This window comes from Stigmatopora argus, chromosome 5 (assembly GCF_051989625.1).
Source record: "Stigmatopora argus isolate UIUO_Sarg chromosome 5, RoL_Sarg_1.0, whole genome shotgun sequence".
Lineage (NCBI taxonomy): Eukaryota > Metazoa > Chordata > Actinopteri > Syngnathiformes > Syngnathidae > Stigmatopora > Stigmatopora argus.
The window spans coordinates 11,168,440-11,188,676 of record NC_135391.1 but is presented as its reverse complement, the minus strand read 5'-3'; the positions used below and the strand labels follow the sequence as shown (position 1 = coordinate 11,188,676).

The 20,237-nt window shown below is 39.0% G+C and overlaps 2 protein-coding genes and 1 long non-coding RNA gene across 18 annotated transcripts in view; 2 read left to right on the top strand and 1 right to left on the bottom strand.

Annotated features, from left to right (window-relative positions):
• Positions 1-6,862, top strand: part of pde4d (phosphodiesterase 4D, cAMP-specific) — a 128,515-nt gene extending 121,653 nt beyond the window's left edge. For all 14 annotated transcript variants that reach the window (XM_077601535.1, XM_077601534.1, XM_077601539.1 and 11 more), the window contains 4 exons: positions 717-871; positions 1,461-1,583; positions 1,656-1,838; positions 2,244-6,862. In XM_077601535.1, coding sequence (XP_077457661.1) covers positions 717-871; positions 1,461-1,583; positions 1,656-1,838; positions 2,244-2,777 — 995 coding nt within the window. In that variant the 3' untranslated portion in view covers positions 2,778-6,862. The remainder of the gene's footprint in view (positions 1-716; positions 872-1,460; positions 1,584-1,655; positions 1,839-2,243) is intronic.
• Positions 6,863-7,986: 1,124 nt separating this feature from the next.
• rab3c (RAB3C, member RAS oncogene family) lies at positions 7,987-17,301 on the bottom strand. Of its 3 annotated transcripts, none has more exons than XM_077601552.1 (5): positions 17,282-17,301; positions 14,842-15,066; positions 12,688-12,806; positions 10,589-10,713; positions 7,987-9,957 (listed from the first exon to the last, which is right to left on the bottom strand). In XM_077601552.1, the coding sequence occupies exons 2-5, from the start codon at positions 15,064-15,066 to the stop codon at positions 9,767-9,769; spliced, it is 660 nt and encodes a 219-aa protein (XP_077457678.1). In that variant the 5' UTR covers positions 17,282-17,301; the 3' UTR covers positions 7,987-9,766. The 3 variants fall into 3 exon arrangements, with proteins under 3 accessions (XP_077457678.1, XP_077457676.1, XP_077457677.1); XM_077601550.1 differs by lacking the exon at positions 17,282-17,301 and adding an exon at positions 17,091-17,264; XM_077601551.1 differs by lacking the exon at positions 17,282-17,301 and adding an exon at positions 16,631-16,794.
• LOC144074891 (uncharacterized) lies at positions 16,976-20,051 on the top strand. Its single transcript, XR_013300406.1, has 4 exons — positions 16,976-17,365; positions 18,277-18,434; positions 19,265-19,319; positions 19,505-20,051. It is a non-coding gene; the product is annotated as an uncharacterized LOC144074891 (long non-coding RNA).
• The last annotated feature ends 186 nt before the right edge of the window (positions 20,052-20,237 follow it).

The window sequence follows — 20,237 nt, the reverse complement described above, 5'->3', positions numbered from 1 at the left end:
AAATATTGCTATGCGATTTGCTTTTCAAAAAGAGCTTGCAGAAAAGAACTAAGGTCCAATTTGGAGTCAATCGTCTCTAAATGACATAAGAAGTGTTTCCCCCAATGCAACATATTTTCTGCTGACAAGTGAAATAGAATATTTTTATTCACCCATATAGTCGATTGCAATTGGATTGTTCTGGTTATAATCATTTCTCAACGGGTAGATTGGGACCAAAAAATGTGGGAGGGGAATGCCGAGAGCGAGTTAAATGTTTTTACAACATTCACCGGCAAGCGATGTCCACGTGTCATAGTACATTTTCACGTGTGTGTGGGTGATCACGTGTGATGACAGACGGCAAGGTGGTAGATGGAGTTCAAAGTGGCTCATCAATAGTGCTTTTCAGCTTCAACTGAACATTATTAGCCACTCACGCTAAAAGCTCTTCTGGGAAACGAAGCAGTCACTTAATGGACAGCTCGCTTTAGAAGCTGACATGAATGAATTGGCACAGGCATTGCAAATGACTTAAAGCAACGGTACGTTCCTCCAACTGTTATAACTAACAGTGAATCTGGGAATTCACTCATTACCTATTCGTCTTTGAAGCACCTATCCATTCCTCATTGCCAGTTTATTTAACATTAGTGTCCCGGCCACAACTCTTTCAGACTTGAATGGAAGTAAACTTCACTACATGAGTGGTTCTCAAACATCCTTTTCCTCAACAGACTCTGAGTTGGCGCTGATGTACAATGATGCGTCGGTGTTGGAGAACCACCACCTGGCAGTGGGCTTCAAGCTCCTCCAGGAGGAAAACTGCGACATCTTCCAAAACCTCACAAAAAAACAACGACAATCAATGCGCAAGATGGTCATCGACATTGTGAGTGCAAAAACACGTTGCTTGTGATTTCCCACTGGGAAAAATGTTCCGTTATTCTGTCTCTTTTCTTTCAACTAAAACCGTGTGCGGTCGATTGGTCGCCGGTCTTTTGGTCGCCGGTCTTTTGGTCGCCCGTTTTTGCGGTCGGGCGACCAAAAAAACGGCGACCAAAACACCGGCGACAAAACAAGTTAAAACAACACGGTCTAAGCATCAATAAAAGCCAACAATGGCCATGAGCAGTTTTACTGAGCCGACGTGTGAGTGTATAAGAGTTTGTATGTACATGCGTTGTCCCTTTAAGAAGCTACGTCAGTCAGGGTCTTAACAAGTTCTCCAACAAAAAACAATAAAAGTCCGGGAAATTTGGAGCTTTTCTTTAGCCTGATAATTGCTAGAGCATTAAGTATGACTAAATAGTCATTCGCAGTTTGTATTTAGGGAATTTGAGCAACGATTTAAATGGTAATTATCACTTACCTTCCAGGCGACCAAAAGACCGGCGACCAATCGACCATGTACCAACTAAAACTTGCTGTGCTGTCTTGATATAATCAAGATCTAACCCACTGCTTTGTTTCTGTCTTAGGTGTTGGCTACTGACATGTCCAAGCACATGAATTTACTGGCTGACCTAAAAACCATGGTGGAAACCAAAAAGGTGACCAGCTCCGGAGTCTTGCTGCTCGACAACTACTCGGACCGGATACAGGTCTGCTCTCATACAAAAAAGATGGGCCATTTGAAGGCTTCAATGAAAACTATAGAATTGTGTTTTCTGCAGGTCCTGCAGAACATGGTGCACTGTGCCGACCTGAGCAACCCCACCAAGCCCCTGCAGCTGTATAGGCAGTGGACCGACCGTATCATGGAAGAGTTCTTCAGCCAAGGCGATCGCGAAAGGGACCGGGGCATGGAAATCAGCCCCATGTGCGACAAACACAACGCCTCCGTGGAAAAGAGCCAGGTAAGTCTTGATTTTGGTGGAGTATCACTCTCAGTTGAAGCTGTGTAACCTACTGTCCATTTTCAGTTCCCTTTTTATTTAACTTCATAGTATATTAGCGTTTAATTTTAAATAGTTGCATTGTTTGTCTTTAAACATTTATTCCGTGTACGTCTTTTGATTCAAATTTGTTGCGCAGTATATCTACAATCAGGTAAAAAAAAATGAATCAAGTGCATTCTTAGTGTTGAAACTCCATAATGAATGTATATTTTGGGTTTGATAAACACTTGGGCTTAATACACTGTTGGGCATTGTGGTGGTATATTTAGTTTACAATGTCTAAAAAATACTTAAGTGATTTATATTAAATTGCTACAGCCAGGTCAGCACTCGTGCGGTTTTAATGTAAACCCTCATGTGCAGGTGGGTTTCATCGACTACATCGTGCACCCTCTGTGGGAGACGTGGGCCGACCTGGTGCATCCAGATGCTCAGGACATTTTGGACACGCTGGAGGACAACCGGGAATGGTACCAGAGCACGATCCCGCAGAGCCCCTCGCCCACTCTAGATGAGCCCGAGGATGGCGCGCGGCACCCGGCCGGTGACAAATTCCAGTTTGAGCTAACACTGGAGGAGGACGGGGAGTCGGACACGGAGAAGGACAGCGGCAGCCAGCCGGAAGAGGAGGAGGAGGAGGACGAAGAAGAAGAAGAGGAGGACGAGGAAGAAAACAGCTGTACGGACTCCAAAACCCTCTGCACGCAGGACTCTGAATGCACTGAGATACCCTTGGATGAGCAGGTGGCTGAGGAGGCAGAAGTAGCAGAAGAAGATGAGGAGGAGGACACTTCCTGCTCGCCAACGTGTGTCGTGGAGGAAGAGGTGATAGAGGAGAAGGAAGAGCAGCAGGAGGACGAGGAGGAGGAGAAAGAAGCGAAAACCCCTGACACATAACATTTTAGGATGTGAGGAACTATTCTTCTTAGCAATGATTATTTATAGATTTATTTTATTTTATTTTGGAGGTGGAGCGTGGTTGTGTGGGGCTTTATTTTCTTACTTGCCCTGCTCAAAAACGTCTCTTAAAGCTCTTCTTGACTGTATCACACAGGCAAAAACATGCGGCTCCAAAACTAAGTGCGTAATCGCACTAGGCCATTCAAACCGTGCTCGAGATCACTTGACATCTTGAATCCAGAACATTTATTGCTGAACCGTGCAAAAGTTCAAAACATTTCAAACCAGAGGTGAGACACCAGTGTGCAGCACTTATGTACGTGATGCTGTCGCTCAATGGGCCTGATGATAACTACCACTTTGTAAAATAAAGGTAAAAAAACACACACACACATACACATGCAATAGTCTGGCCATGGTATTTTCAATCTTGCAGATTTAGAACTGAACAAAATCAGAAATAACCCTTAAAAATATATCTGCAATTTCATATGATTATTACAGATGGTCCACGAGACATTTAATCACGTTCGCTAGCAATTTAATGGAAATCAACAGAATTCACAGAGTCATGTACATAAAGGAAAAGAACTGAACAACTTGATAAAAAATAGGCAGTGTTAATTCCAGCACGGTTTCGAATGGCCTTCAAGTGCCAAAGGCCAACAACAGCGGAGAACAGGCACAGCAAGCACACGCCCTCTTTTGAGCCCGATCACGACAACCAAACGTCTGCTTCAAATGTGCCCAAACAACAACACTCGCTCACTATTTATTTTGTTTTACTCAGGAAAACTTTGTATTCCTGTTCAAACTAAGGTGACTTGGTTTCCCTTTCTCTTCTTTTCCTGTGTCTGAGAGGGTGTGTGTGTGTATGTGCGATGGCCTTTAGAAACACATTTCAGATGTGGAAGTCTTCCTTGCAAAGCGGAGCGATGCTGTCTTTTTGTCTTGTCGGCTTCAGATATTTTCTACTGAGCGAGTGTGAATCATGAGGTGTTTTTTGTTTCTTTTTTTTTATTGTGTGGGTGGGACTCTTCTGAGGCATTTGCACTTGCTCCGATAGCATTTATACTCCTTACTATACTCCCACTCGGCTAACGTGCTAGGTTTTTATTTAACTTTTATTTTCACCATGGAGGAAGTGAACTTGGACAAAAAAAACTTAAGTTGATGTGGGATAAAGCCTTTAACTTTATTGTTGCCTACAGTTCTTTTTGAACACCTCCTCAAACAATGCAATGCTTTGTAGTCCATACAACAACAAAAAAAGCACTTTTTCCCCTGCTTTTAAATAATTAGGGTTTAACATGACTAGTAACCATTTTTATCTTTTATTAGATGTAAGTTTGTTCGTTTAATATTTTGTCATTTTATCTCTTCCCATTGTTTTTCTATTTTATTCCACTGTGTTCAATACAGTGGCGTCTCCGTTTCTGGACAAGACAATCAGTTGTGTCTGCTACACTGACACTTTCACATACCTTTTTCTTATCATTTTAATCTTTTTTTCATCTTTTTTATTCTCTTATTTAAGTTTAATAATTTCCTCTTTCACTTGTTTCATTTTGCCTTCATTCAATTTATTTTATTTATTATTTAGATTTTTTTTTGGGGATAAAAATATATTTTGTGGGACATATGTATTTTAGTTTTGTTATTTTCTTTTTACTTTTTTATTTTCACTTGCATAAAGTCTTACTTACTGCCCTATTTTTTATATGATTTAATTATATGTATCTGTATTTAGTTTTCCTACAAAATGCCAACACGTCTCAAGCACTCACTGTTTTATTTATTTACCCCTTTTTCCTCATTTACATCTATTATTAGCAGATATTTGTTTTATTTAATCATATTAAGGTGGTACAGTTAGTCACTGTAGCATAGACAGACTTTCCAGTTCAAACATCCAAATATTATCCCCTCACTTCTTCTCCTGTGTACCTAAAATATAAACTACAGTTACCAAAAAAGGAAAAACACACTTGAAGACTGCACACTGATTTTCTTTCATTTGATTTTTTTTTTCACTCTTTGTTTATTCTATCATTTTAGTGCCAAATTTTCTTTTTCCCCGCTGCCCTTTTATTCTCACGCCCACTCGACCCCCTTAAATGGAATACGATTTGATTTGTTTTGTTTTTTTAATCGCTGTTTACAAACATGATATTTATTGTTGTGTATATACGATATAGTAGTTAATATTATTAATGTTGTTACTATCAAAATGCCGTTTGTTGTAAATGGTCGACTCTTAATCATCCCTTTTGGTGATGGTGTGGCTGTAATCACGTACCTCTTGTTGAGAGAATGTGTTCGAGAGAAAACAAAAATAAGGTTTTTAAAAATAGTTGCTCGGGTAGAGGAGGTATTCGAGGCGCGTATGAGCCAAATTGTTTTATAAAAAGCAACTGTTCCTTGGCCCATGGGCTGTGCCTTAAATTCAACACTTTCACGCTCGTTTTCTTTCTTCTCCCTATGCTGCTGCTTTAGGGATTTACGGTGGCCTGCCAGAACAGAAAACAAATGTTCATGTCGTGATAGAGTTGGAACATGCACATCACAATGACTATGTCGGTAGAAAAATAAGCCCTTAGAGTTACAGCCTTCAAAAAAGTATCTACAATATAGGATGAACATTTCCTTGTTCACGGGTGTCCAAACAAGGGCCCATGAGCCAACTTTGGCTCGCTGCACAGTCTTTGTTGGGTAGCAACAAAAGCCTGTATGGGATTTCTCAACTGTTTTGTTTACAGTAGTGAAAGTATATATATTATTTTTGAATATCCTTGTACCTTTTGAATTATTTGGTTTCTTGTAGCTTTTATGTCATTCATTCACATTGACAGTGAGAGACATCAGATCCATGTCAACGCAGCTATTGAGTCATCACGTCTAATTGCTATTGATGACCATAGACGATAATAATAAAATTGGATTATGAGGCTGGCAGCAATCAAACTAAATTGAGTTCCATTTCCTCAAGTCCAGTTTGCATAAAATTTTGAGTTTTGGGCTGTAAACTTGACTGTAGGTTTTCCCCCCCAAAACATTGAAATTTAAGTGGAATAGTGGGTTGATTTACAAAAATGTTTCGCAATCCGCAAGGTTTATTTTCATAGGATTTTGCTGCTTCAATTTCATCCATACACTGTATTAGCGTAGCCAACCAAATGTTTCAATATCACAATTTTCATATCGACAAATTAATGTCACTTAACTCTTTTCAAAACAGTTTGGGATGTGTCATCAAAACAAAACCAAATTATCTCTTCAACCAATACAGATAATTTATTTACAAGCAACGACAACAGTCACTATTATCAAGCTTTTTTTTAAAAACAAAATGACTGAACTCATCGCAGCTAAACGATAACACATCTTTTTTAGCAATCAACCAATTGGGCCTTTCACTTCATGAACATTTGTTGTGATTTTTGGTAATTATGGGCCACCGTAACAATTGCCTCACCTTTCTATAAATTGCCTTTTTGTTTCTCTTTTGAAGCCAAACTTTTCTTCAAGGAAAGCACACAGGCTTAGCGACGCGCACGCATACACACATAGACGCACACACGTGCATGTTCAGCCGCTGCTGCATTAAATTTGGCTGAATAACCGACAATGTATGTGCGTGAGTCGCTAAGGGACACCTTCCTCGCTTACCTTCCTGGCAATAGAACCTAACACGCCGACCAACAGAGACTCTTCGTTTGACACGTATACTGTAGATGCTCAACAGCCCTGGCCCAATGGAAACAGTCTGTTCCTCCTTTTTTTGTGTTCTATTTTTTTAAAAGTATGAACGGAAAAACACAAACTGTAACTTAAAAAAAAAAAGTGATGGGAAAAGGTCTTCAGGACAATTATTTTTGGGGGTCATGTCTTTAGAATGCCAACTTGTCTGGACGTTTCACAGGACAATTCCAAATGTTATTTTATTGGAATCCTTGTTGTTTGCAGTCTATTGGATAGCACTGTAGAGCATATGACTTTGTGTATAAAAAAACAAAATTGAACTACAAAAAAAGTTTTTATATGCAATGGATTAAATAAAAGCATGGGTTGATTCTGCCTTATCTTGGTATTCTATGATCATTAGTGTTATTATTATCATTATTATTATTGCATTATAGTTAATTGACACTATTTTCAAAATCTAAAAAAAAAAGTCTTCTTTGATCCTTCTTAAATTGTTTATGTATTTTTTTAAATCAGCTCACATTTGAACTACTACTTTCAAATAAATAGCTATAATTTTGGGCATCACATAAACGACAATATAATGTTCTTATAAATATGCTAAACATATTACTAACTTTTCATCTTTTGTGTGGGACACAAAATGTCACACAACAGCACAGGTCTTCATGTGACGACTACTGCTACCTTTACATCAGTAAGCGGACTGACTACAAATTAGAAATGCTAAATTGAGGACGCACCTTGATAAACATGTTAATGTCCAGAATATTTATATTTTTTAGGTGTACTATCAATCATTGTTTTATATGTTCCTTCATTTATTTATATATTAATAATAATTCCGTTAAAATCGAGTTACAGAGCATCTCATTTACATTCTTTGATGTTATATTTATGTGTTCTCTTTTCTAGGTACAAGGTTTCCTTTTTGTCATTTTAACAACAAAATGCCTTTCCAGATACAACCCAACTGAGGCAGTTATAACATCACATACTTGCATTGGATGGAGACAGGGAAGGCCATTCCGGCACCTTAGAAACAATGTGAAATGAAGACACTGGAAAGGAGGCTGCAAAACAAAAGGCCTTTCCCTCACCTTTGAAGGAAGAGGAATGACAGGTTTGGGGAAAAAAGACCCCCATTGCAAGCAGTATTAGACACCACAAGTAGGGACGCTGACACTATATAAGGTAAGGACATGGTTGGACGAGGGTGTCTGTCACGAGGACGTGGGCAGTCGCAGCAACTGTTGTGTGAGACACTTGACTAGGCCTATCATAGTTACCAATCAAAAATTAACTTACTCTATTGTAATTGAACTATATTCAACAAAGGGATGCAATAATTAGGGATTGTCCTCACTGTCATAAACAAATTCCAAACACACTTCAGGCAGGAGGTGCTTGTAGAGGCTCACCACTGAGTGGCAGTGGAGATTCAACAAGTACATTGGAGGCCCAGTCATCACCACAGTGCAAATAAACACAGTATCCATGCTAACCGTTAAATTAGTTTTATTTCCTACCCTTTCAAACACAACCTCCTTGCATAGCCCGTCGGTTGTGCAAATTACCCTGGTCTAAAATGGACACAATCACATCTTAATTCATGGTTATGCTAAGATGGTCAAACACACACATACATACTCTTGTCTCAAATACACTCACACACTTGCACACACAGTCTCAGGAATCCATTAGACAACAATGTAGTTTGACACGACTGATGTAGGGACGCCATCTCTTTCTTTCCCTTACAAAAGAGGTTTACATAAACAATATCACACACACATACATATACAGCAGTCGTTGATAATGGAGAGACTATTTACAGGCATTTAAAGTCATAAAATATTGCACTTATTGGCCCATTTGCACGTCACGGGGAGCACTACATGCGTTTTTTAAAAATCTGTAGTATTATATATATATTTTTATTTTTATTTTAAATAACTGGGACAAATCTACTTACGAGGTCATGCATTTTCCCGCTGTTATTTCGTCAACTACACAACAAAGCTCAAGGGATTGTAATTTTATTTTTTTTATTTTTTTTGTCGTGATTAACTTTTCTTGTCTTTTGGCACACATAGTATGTTATAGATTGCAGAGGTTCTAACAGAACTGGAAAGGCTTTGAGGATATTCAAATAAGCTACAATTGGATACAGCAGACTTTTGCAATGCCCTCGGCGCCCGTTAGTAGGAGCCCTGGCTCTATTAGCATGCTGGCTCCCGAAGGAAACTATGGCTGTCGTTACCCCCCACACCCACACACACGCACACACCCCATCCACATTACAGTATACTACTCTTACTGTAATGTGTTACTGTTACACTTCAAAATAAATGCTCATCTTTTTTTTAAGTAAGCACATGATTTACTTTTTTATGGCATGTTATGTAAGCCCATGTAAAAGGGTCTCGATAGAGGACGATGCGTGGAGCAAACATAAACTAAAACAGAAACGAGGTTGATTTGGGAGATTCTAAAAAAAAAAGGCCGCTTTTTAGTGTCGAAAATTCCCCCGAATGTTCATTTACCTACATATACAACCGCCTCAAAGTGTACCCTATTTGGATTATCACCACACGCTTAAATGTTAGGCTAAGCAATCAATCACTGCAACAAGAGAAGGTAGAATTTGGCCATTCAGAGGTGAAATGTTGCCTCCATGAGTGAAACTGCAATTGAAATTATGTGTATAGTTAGAGTTGTACTCTTTTACTTTACACTATGTGCCATTCTTTTGTAGTTTGGAAAAGAAAAAATGCAAAATTTTTAGGGGATAATCATTTTTTTCACTAAATCAAGAAGAGAAGTAACCTATATTAATGTCTGCCTAAACCGAGTTGATCATTTGGTAACACTGAGTGGCGCCTCGCTCCTAATTAATCATTGAAACAGAGGTTATAACTGAATTATTTCGACCATAGTGGTATGCAGCGATTTCTTCTTTCAGTATGTTGATGAAAAGATGCATTTATCTGGCAACCATTTAAGATTCTGCAAACATTCGCATAATATATCTCCTTTAAGTTGAAGTTACACAACATAGTCATTAAGAGTTTTAGTTACTTTTGGATGCTTTATGATGAAGTGGACTACAAACATGAAGGTTATTGGTGTATCTAAGGGCACGTCCTCTAACTTCTTATTTGCTCATGGAAGAATGTGACAAAGGTTAGTATGGCAGGATTTTAGTAAGTCTACCACTAAACGGTCCAGGGGTGGTGGGTTTGGGTACGGTGGGCATGAGCACAGTACAGGAAGTAGAACTAACAATTGCAGCTGGGCTGCTGGGGGGGCGGAGCACTGTCAGTCAGTTTGGCGGTGGGCGCTCCCGCGGTGACGGCCGGGTCGCCGTCCAAGCTATCGGACATTTTGTCACAAATGAGGTCGACGAGACGCTCAAAGGTCTGCTTGACATTGATGTTGTCCTTGGCGCTCGTCTCGAAGAACTCAAAGCCTTTGTCAAAGGTCAATCAAGAAAAATGCTATGTTAACATATAACGTTGTGTAACGTCTGCTGTAACTTTGGTTCTCAAACTTTTTAGACAAAGTACCACTTAAATTTAAAAAAAAGACTAAACTAGGGAATTGCATTCCTAAAGTTATTAATATCACAAAAACAAACACGAAACTTTACAGGAAAATGTTTAAAAATCATGCTAAACTTCACATGATCTTAGAATTATTATCACAAAACTATCATAAAGTCCTTAAAATCAAAATATTACAAGAAAAAAATATCAAAACATTCTTATTTTGTGGTAAAAAGCAGCTAAGTCATAATACTAGATGAAAAGGTTTAAAATATAATTGGAACATCAAAAATATTACACAAACATCCACTGTAAATATAATATTTCAATGCTTTAGTTTTATATTAGCATTAAAAAAATTTACACTTTTTTTTGCTTTCATACAGCCTTAGCGTTACATTAGCCTTGAACATTATCATTTCCTGACACACATTTTCTGCAATCTGCTGTAAATGATAAATACACGCAAGTATATATAGTTTATTGTAAACTGCAAACCTAGTTTGTAGTTTAGTTGACAGTGTGAAGCCCAAGTAAGGTTTTTGTCGCACTTACCCAGCTGTTCCGCCAACAGCCTGCCGCTATCCACCGACACCACTCGTTCCTCTTCCATATCACACTTATTAGCAGCCAACACCACTTGTGCATTATCCCATGAATATGTTTTTATCTGGGTAGACCTGTGCGTAACAAAAAATGACATCGCAGTTGAACAACAAGAGCAAGCTGTTTTTTAGGTCAGTTTGCTCTATGGCAAGAACAGCGAGATGGACAGAATATGAACATGCTACACCATTTGGACAGGTCACGGGTCAAACCTGCCTCATTGTTTGTTAGGCAGCTTGTTGAGTGAATCATTGCAGAGTGGCTCATGAAAGTGGATCAAATGCTGTTCGAGGCTTCACATGTTCACATTTTTGAAAGGGGTCTTTTTAATTTCAGGAGTTCTGCAAACATTTCTGTTTTTGTCTCAGCTTTGTATTAAGAGGTGAAATTTAATGAGGGATGCTAGTCATGATTATAAGTAACTGATAAAATTCAGGGGATGAATGAATGTTGCCACCCTTTTCCTATTTAGTCAGCAAAATCAGCATTGTGTTAAGTGTAAATGTTCTTTTTTTACATGCCCAATTTGCCCAGAAATAGCTTCTGACTGACATTTAGAAATGTTAAAACTGTTCAATGTTTATGATAGCGAATCCCTCAATCCTCTGCATTCTTCTTTTTTTCCTGACCATGGTTCATGGATCTCTTCAAAATACTTATTTGTAGATCTCTATTTTGCATCATTCTTACTTCTGAAACCTTGACAGTGTTTACCATTTACCTTACTGCCAAAAGTTGCCATTTTAAAATAATGTCAACCACTGAATAATTCCACTTAAATAAAGTTTAAAAAATAACTCTAACATTGGTAATCCTGGAAGGACACATAGTTGAAGGAAAACCAATTGTCTCCTAATAGTGATTTATAAAAATTGTATGGCTGTAGCATGATAACATATATTATATTATATATATATATATATTATATTATATATATATATATATATATATATATATATATATATATATATATATATATATATATATATATATATATATATATATATATATATATATATATATAATAGTTGACACTTAAAATGTGTGCTCGCTTTGTGCTCACTTAGAGATTATTAATGTAATTTCTTTTTTTTGTTGACTCAAGAAATATTACAAATTCATTTGAATGTAAATTTTCTCCACATTCACTCTGTGCTTTAGTGGTTCCACTGAAGTTAATGAATGAAAAGTCCTGCAGCAGCAATGCATCAGTGTGTGTAGAAAACAGTGCCTGTGACTCTGTGAGACGCATTGAGAGAAAGAGCTTAAGAAGCAAATACATCCTTTAGTGCTGCAGTCCGCCTAAAAGTAGGACAGCGAATACACCGCAGCCTTGGGGAAAATAGGAGCACGAGAGAGGCAAAGAGGCTGTAAGCCGGCGAGACGTGTGGCATATCCAAGCCCTACAAAGAGGGCTGTACAATGTGACTCATATGTTTAAAAAAAAACTTAAAAGGTGCGGCGGAAAGAAAATATCCTCGCTGTGCATGTCACAGACAGGATATGAAAACGTCACACAGTTTAATTCAGGAGCAGCTGAGGAAAGAACGGTTGCCATGGTGATCCCTTTTTTTGGCTACATGTCGTAGAGTGCAGTGGAGATGGTGAGAGGCACAAAGTCAATATAGTGTATAGAGTGTGGACTATGGATTTCAATGTGACTTAATAGAGGCAACATAATACATTCAGACCAAAATAGAATGCAGCTGTCTGTGTTTTATTCTCCAAGACTTGCAGTTTCAGGTTACCATAATTCAAGAATTTGTTGTCCATAGGTGTGTACATGAGTCTGATTGTGTACATATTACTTCCACATGAATCATAACGTGAAGACATTGTTAATGTTTACAATGGAATGTCAGATACAGATCATTGCCCAGAAACCTGCTTTCTAAAATCGATTGCCGCCAAATTTAGACTCTCACAAAAAACTACTTTGCCTTGATCATGTAAATTATTCAAGACATTTAAATATCCATTATGCACACATTCACATCAAGTCTGGATAGATAACTGCTCAAAAATGAAAGATGAGATAAGTCACTTACCAGTCTTGTACAGCGCCAAATGATTCCTCATTAGTGATGTCATACATGAGAATGAAGCCCATGGCACCGCGGTAGTAGGCAGTAGTGATGGTTCTGTAACGCTCCTGGCCAGCTGTGTCCTACGCACACATACACACACATACTGTCATATGTATACACAACTGTCCAGTTGATTAAAAAAGAGCCTGGGCCATACAGGATGCAATGCGTGCATCAAATCGCATTGACTTTATTATGTTCACGATGCAGACATCATTATGCTGAGTGGCTCACAATAAATCTGCAGTGACATAAAACAGTGACTCAATCGCAGCGTCTCCTCGAAAAGCTCAGCCATGCAAGCCGTGTAAACAGAACATTAAGAACATCAGAGTTTAGGAGTTCAGCTGATACAGAGTAAATGTACATTCGCAACCCATTACATTAGATGTGCATATGCAATATGAGTTATAAAGTGCAGCATTTACCCGCAACTGTATTACCCATTTACTGTAGTAAATCATTTTGTGTGTGGTCGACACTGAAGGAGCTAAAAACGGCAGCCTAATTTAAAATGTATGCCAGCCACTGCAGCTCTAACACCTGAATGAAAATGCTAATGTTGACGCTTTGATGTGCTTGATTGTATTCAAGGAGGAAATGTTGGCAAGGGATATTTGTTTACTCCTGATCATGTTTGCCGCGAGTTACATAATGACCACACAAGGCCTTCCCTTCACGATGGGCAGTTTGTTCCGCCCACAGAAAAGTGTATTTTTCAGGGAACGTCTGTCTGTGAATCATGATGGAGGACTTTTTTGGCTGCTCCACTTGGCGCTGATTTGCTGTCCGTCCATGTTCTTATGGCTATGACCACAGTGTGCTGGCTGTAGCTAGAGGCCCAATCTGACCTTCACTCTGCAGAAATTGAGCATGCTGTCTACACACACTATGACCTTTTAACCGGCACTAGCAATGACACAAAGCACATGTACTTAAGACATTTATATCAGACCATTTTGTTGTTAAGATTTGAGGAACGTGTGTTATTCTTGAGATTTATGGGTAGGCAGAGGCAATTATTCTTAAGAGAATTGCTGTATTGAGGAGTTGAGACTGAAATCCAATGATTAGGATTTACTGTGTCTGCATACTGACTTGTTAATTATCGATGTCATTAGTTAATTACTTGCCTTTTTTGCTATTTGCAAAACAGTCTGGTCTCTACCTATTACTTTATTACTTTTGTTCTAAATCATCAACTACCGTTCAAATCCAGAGTCACCATAATCGGGCAGAGTCGAACGAGCTGGTTGCTTGGAAGCAATGAAGATGCTTAATAGCAGTTTAAAAATTCACAAATCCTGACAGGAAGGTCACTACGTTGTCGAGAGTCACGTCAGAGATGTAAATGTCAGGGGCTGGCCAATTGCTGCAGAATGGTCTAGCCATGACACCAGAATACGATCTCGACAGTAACATTAACCTTTGGTGCTAATTTGCAATGACGGCAGAGAAAGAAGGTGATAGAGAAAGAACGAGACATGATACTTCTGCATCTACTAATTAAAAAGCCCAGACTATTTTTCACTTCCCCACACTCACCCACAAAATGAAGTGTGAGTGTGTGTTGTTCGCCTCCCGCTGGGCGCCAATCTAACACTTACTCGTCGTATCTTCTCAGAAATATTCAAACTTCCATCAGCCTCCCCACTTCCAATGAATGTCAAAGCACAGAGACAAACTGTAAGATCCCCTTTTTAATCAACAACAGAGCGGATATGCCAACCCTGCTCGACTTTTTACTGGTTTTTATCTTCCAGTTTCATCTAATTTAGAGCCATGGAGAAAACGCAGATCTAAAATCTAAGCATTTTGTTCTGTCATGAAGCACAATTCATTTTAAACATTAGTTCCTGACCTTTAAATAAAATCTATTAATCAATTTGTCAAAAGGACATAACATAAGATAAGATAAGATGACTTGAAATGAGATAAGATCAGATACAAGGCGCGTGTGAGGCTAGGATAAGGATTTTAGACAGCATAGGTCACACTCTGGCCATCTGCAACTTCAACTGGTATTTTAGAGAGATATAGCTTTTGATTAGGTTAAAAAGAAAATCACTGAATATAGAGAGCACCATGATTGGCTATTGCCCAAACATTTCATACCCAAATCTGCAGCTTGATCCTCTTGTCGTTTTTGTACACCGTCTTCACTTTAAAGTCGATGCCTACGGTGCTGACAAAGGCCGAAGTGAAGGCATCATCGGCGTAGCGGAACAAGAAGGACGTCTTTCCCACGCTGCTGTTGCCGATGATCAACAGCTTGAACATGTAGTCGAAGTTTTGGTCACCGCCCTCCCCCTTCCCTTTCGCATCCTGAGTGGCAGCCATCTGCATTGACAATGAAAAGAGGATGAGAAGGTAGCTATTTATTGATGTCCTCAGCAAGATCAGTATGGTCTTAATTCTTCTTCTTCAACCATCCACCAAGGAGTGGCTGGCTGGTGTTCAAATGGACAAACAAATTCATCATATTTTGTCGGCAGGTCAACCTTGGCAGATGTCCAAGTGTCTTTTGAGTTCATTATCACACTTTTCTTAGCTCGCCCCCTGCTACCAGTTTCCAAGATGGCGGTGATGTTGTAATTTGAATTACAGGAGAATTATGTCATGAATGTAAGGGCCAAAGAAAATGTAGCTCACTACATTTTGATGCTCCGTCTTAAACATTTCAGTTTATGTAGTAATCATAAAAGTTTGTCCTGACATTTTCAATTTAGTCTTGTATCACTATTACCCATTAAATGCTATGGAAACTGATGACTAAAATTCATTATTTTACTAGAACTGGCCTTTTTATTCGTCAAGTATTTTTCCTCAACAGTTTATCGGTGGAAAGATTAAGAGTAAACGCCATTAAAAACAATGACACGTTCAACTCAAGCAACTCTTTGAGAAAACCTAAACGTAATATTGAGTTGCATATTATTTTCCATGCACCAAAACCGTAAGAAGTTTTTGTTGTTGTTTTATAATTTGAAGGTCATAAATAGAAAGAATCTTAGCACTAAATGATAACATAGGCTCAAATTCACTGTGATTTATTTGGAGGATGGTTAAACAAAACATTCACCCATTTTCTGAATAAAAACGCATAAAAGGCAGAAAAAAACATTCTTTAGTGTAAAAAAAAAAGAGTGAGTTTACTGATTTCTTTGTCGGTTTGATGTTTCGATTGTGGCAGAACACAACATTTTGTGTTTTCAAAGATCAGTCAGTGTTCTGCAAAATCCTGGCACCGAGTAAGTTAAATATCAATTTGCGTGACTGCAATTTTGATTCTATTGTTTTTTTCTTATTTATTTTTACATGGGGCTTTAATACCGCTGCACTCGGGCTTACTGCTTGTCAGAGTTTGTCCGACCGGCACAACGATCCAAAAACTCAACATAGTATAACCATCAATATCAGGTGGACGCTCTGCCCTTAACACATTGCCACCTTCAGAATGATTGATGTAAACACTAACTATAGCCTTACTGGGTACCATTCACCTGAGAGAGAGACAGAGAGAAAGACATGAACACAATCAGGCGCACGCGCACAAGCACAGTCATCTTTGCTCCAAGGTGAATCGCGCATCACGTTCATTGCTATTAAACATGAGTAGTCTTTCTATCATTTTAGAACATTGAAATATACAGCAATCATTTAGCACTTCCTCCCATCTTCGGAAAAACATACTTACTCGCACGGGCTAGCGAAGACGGGTTCGTTATTTACACAATCATTGTGTTATATAAAATGGCACGATGTTGTAAGAATGGGGGGCATAGGAGATGGGGGTGAAGGGGGGGGGGGGGGGGTGCTAATGCTAGCAATCTGTCTACGAGGTCATTATGACACATTGGGAACGATTTATAGATGAAACTATAAGTCATGCTGAGAAACAAACCTGTTTCCGCGGCCCTTGGCTCGGGTTTGCTCAGTGTTAATCCCCCTCCTTTTGTTTTATTAAATATTTGTTTTTCGTCTTCTTTCTCTTCCCCCCCTTTCGTGTCGCTCGTCGGCTATGCTGAAGCAATTTCAGCACCAGGGAGCTGTTCCGACCGCCTCCCCCTCCCTTCTCACTTTCCTCTCCCCCACTCCCTCCCTTCTCTCCTTTCCTCCCATCGAGGCACGAGCATGCTTCGTTCGTCATTCACAGCGAGAGCATGATGGGAGTTGTAGTTTTCTGTCAACTAGCGTCAACTACCTTTCCCAACAGTAAAAGCGGCACGTGCGTACACAGCTGCGTGATTTAGGATGGCGATGCGATGAAAAGAAATAATTAAAAAAAAAAACATTTGTATGACTCACATGTCATAACCAACTAGTACTTGATTAGTGTGTTTTATAAGGCGGATCTTTCTTACCTTCCCGTACAAGTCCATGTTGCGATCGATTAAAAAATGGGGAAAAAAACTAAAAGTTGTACCATACGGAATATTGCGTTAACGCTGAAGATACATGTAAATTGTTCCGGTGGATCCGACCGTCAAATATTATCATTATCAAGATTAAGGTTTTTGATAGGAAGATTTGTCGGTCGAGGTAGTTTATTTACCGTCTATGGTCAGAGACGCCCACCCAGTTTTGGCGTCTGGCAGCGGTTAGTACGCGGCACGCATTACTTGGCACTGAAGGCAAGGTAGGCTGCACTAACAAACCTGCCCATTGGTCGTCACTTTTAATGAATAAACTTACATTTCTACATCGCACCGGTTTAAATTGTCTTTTTTGTTGCAGGCTCGCCAAGCTTGCGCTCATTTTTTATCTGTTAATTGTGAAAAGAGGCAGGCGTATTGTTGGTGCGTAGTTTAAATGCACATTAGTGGTAGATTTCGTGTACATTTAAAAAATATATATCTTTTTAGCGCCCTCTGCATTTGGGTTTTAGAAGTACCCCGTGCCAAATTAAAGGTCGAACTCGGGTCAAGATGAGCGCAACAGTTCAAACAGACACTTTATGCTATAAACCCAACCTGTTTTGTCATGCATTAGTCATAAGGTCATGTCCTGTGTATACTTAAGTCTATTTGTCCAAGTTGTTACAGTACTTAATATCTGAACAAGTAGGGTGTTGTCTTCAGGGACAGTCTGAAATGGTATCTTGACTTCACACATCCTAATTATTCTAACAATCAAATACATTTTAGTGATGTTCTCTGAGACAGTGTGACTCAATAGCTTTATGTTGTCTGATGCTTTTTTGTGTCATTAAAAAGAGATTATCTACTCTTATTGCATCAGTTCTATTGTCATTGTCATATTATCAAATTCCCAAACTATTAAGTAATGTCACCATAAACTGCTTACAAGACACAGACAAAAAAATGTCCCTTGGAGTCTCAAAAAAGTGTGACTATTCCATTACCTGACAATTCTGCAGTCGTACAGATTTAAAAGGTCTCCCACTTAGCCAAGAACTCCATTCATCGGACCATTCACGTAGCAAAACACTGTTAAAAATTATTTGGTAGCAATACAATCCTAAGGGCACCTGGAATTTACAAAAACATGCCTCCACATTCATAAGAGTGTTTTTTTCTTCTTTTCTAGACTATTCAATGGAAGATTCCATCGAACGCAATCTATCACAACCCAAAATTAAATGACATATCTTGATGACATTGGTTTGGCAGCAGAAATCCACACGTCCCATCAAAGCCAAAGAGAGCACTGGGTGTCACAGGAACAGATAGCCACACAGAAACAAGGTAAGAAAATTCCTCCACAATTAGAAATAACAATTATTAGACAAAATTTCAGGGTTCAGATTGTTTTCATGCGTGCCATCATCAAACTTTTATAGGTCACCGACAAAAGATTAACTTTATAGATGTGTTTTCCTTTTTTTGGTTTCCCTCATTGAACCCTCATTTACGTTGGGTTGTAAGAAAAAATAACATTGTGTGCAACACACCATTTCTTATTTATGATTTGAACTTTTTGCACTTAAAAGGGAGGCACAGTTTTAGCCAACACCTTATAGCGTATTTTTCATTCAGCATTCAGGTGGGGTATTTTATTGCTTTTATATTTAATCAGTAGTTAACATGTTTTTACTCATGCACTCGATGGGTAAGACTGTTATTATCTGCAGTTACCTATGACAAGCAGTTTCCCACAGGGGGCAGTACCATTTCATCCTACATTCTTATGAAGGTTATTTTCAATTACGACTATGAATCTTTTATAAGCTTTTTTTGGCTACAAATAGAGGTTTGCCGGATTTATAGTAATTGGCAACCAATCCAGTGCTGTGTAAGATTGGAAGGACATGAGCTGGAACAGAGGCAATGCAGTTTTTTTTTTTAATCCACATTCCAGAAATGTGCTAATTGGGACAATGGGAGGCTACAAATACTCTGGAGTGTTAGATGTGAAACGTGATAATTGTTAAAAGAAATTGGATGAATGGAATCCCTAAATTACAATCTTTCTGATTCATGATAAAATTTAATTTTGTGATCTTTCAGGTGTTTGCTGCCTCATCTGAAGGGCTTTAAATGTTCGAGATTAACTCAATTCTTCTCGCATATGACAGGTCAAAGGCTAACTGGAACGCAATACCTTATAGCAAGGCTATTGCCTTTTGGAAGGTAAATACATTGATGGGCATCTTCATTGTGTATGGCTTTTGTATCAAAATGTTATTTTCCTTTTAGATTGATTTATCACAGTATGACAATGTGACGGCGTTTCTCGCTCCAGGAGCGGTGAATTAGTTTTATCAGTGTTGTGGAGTAGCATTTGGTTGATGTGGCCTCATCTGATTGGTGGACAGATGGATGCGCTTGGGGAGAAGCTGCTGAAAGAGCTCCCTGACGATGCGCGTGTCATAGCTTGCCGCTAGCTATCCTTTCCCCAACTGACCTCATCAGTCTGTGCTTGGTTCAGGACTCAACCAGACGTGGGCCTACGACGTCTGTGACGTGCGATACAGCCTCAGTATGACTGTCTCCCTCGGTGACCTGCAGGAGTCACAGTAATATGTACCTCCTGAATCTAAATGGTAAAATGGTTCTTTCGCCTGGCTTGCGAGCAGCGTAGGTTCGATTCCCACTCGGTGGCGGTGTGATTGTGAGTGTGAATGCTTGTCTGTCTCTTTGTGTGCCTTACGACTGGCTGGCAACCGGTCTAGGGTATAGTCTGCCTTACACACCAAGTTTGCTGGGATAGGCTCCAGCATCCCGCGACCCTGACGAGAATAAAAAATGAATGACTGGATCTAAATTTCATTACTTGCACACCTACCCTCAGGGGGCGGTAATGCTCCACAGGCTTGCAAAGCGAAGCTCAATGCAAAAGTCACAACGTGACTGTATCAGTTGATCTGCTTGCCGACGACTATATATATGCATCAGATACTAAAGGTCATAAATATAATGTTCGATTATTAAGTCATCCTTTTGTTTGATTGTTTCTGTTCACAAAAAAACAATAAATATAAGTAAAGTAATATATATAAAGTATAATCATTTAACTAGAAATGTTAGAAACATGTTTCTTTTCAGACG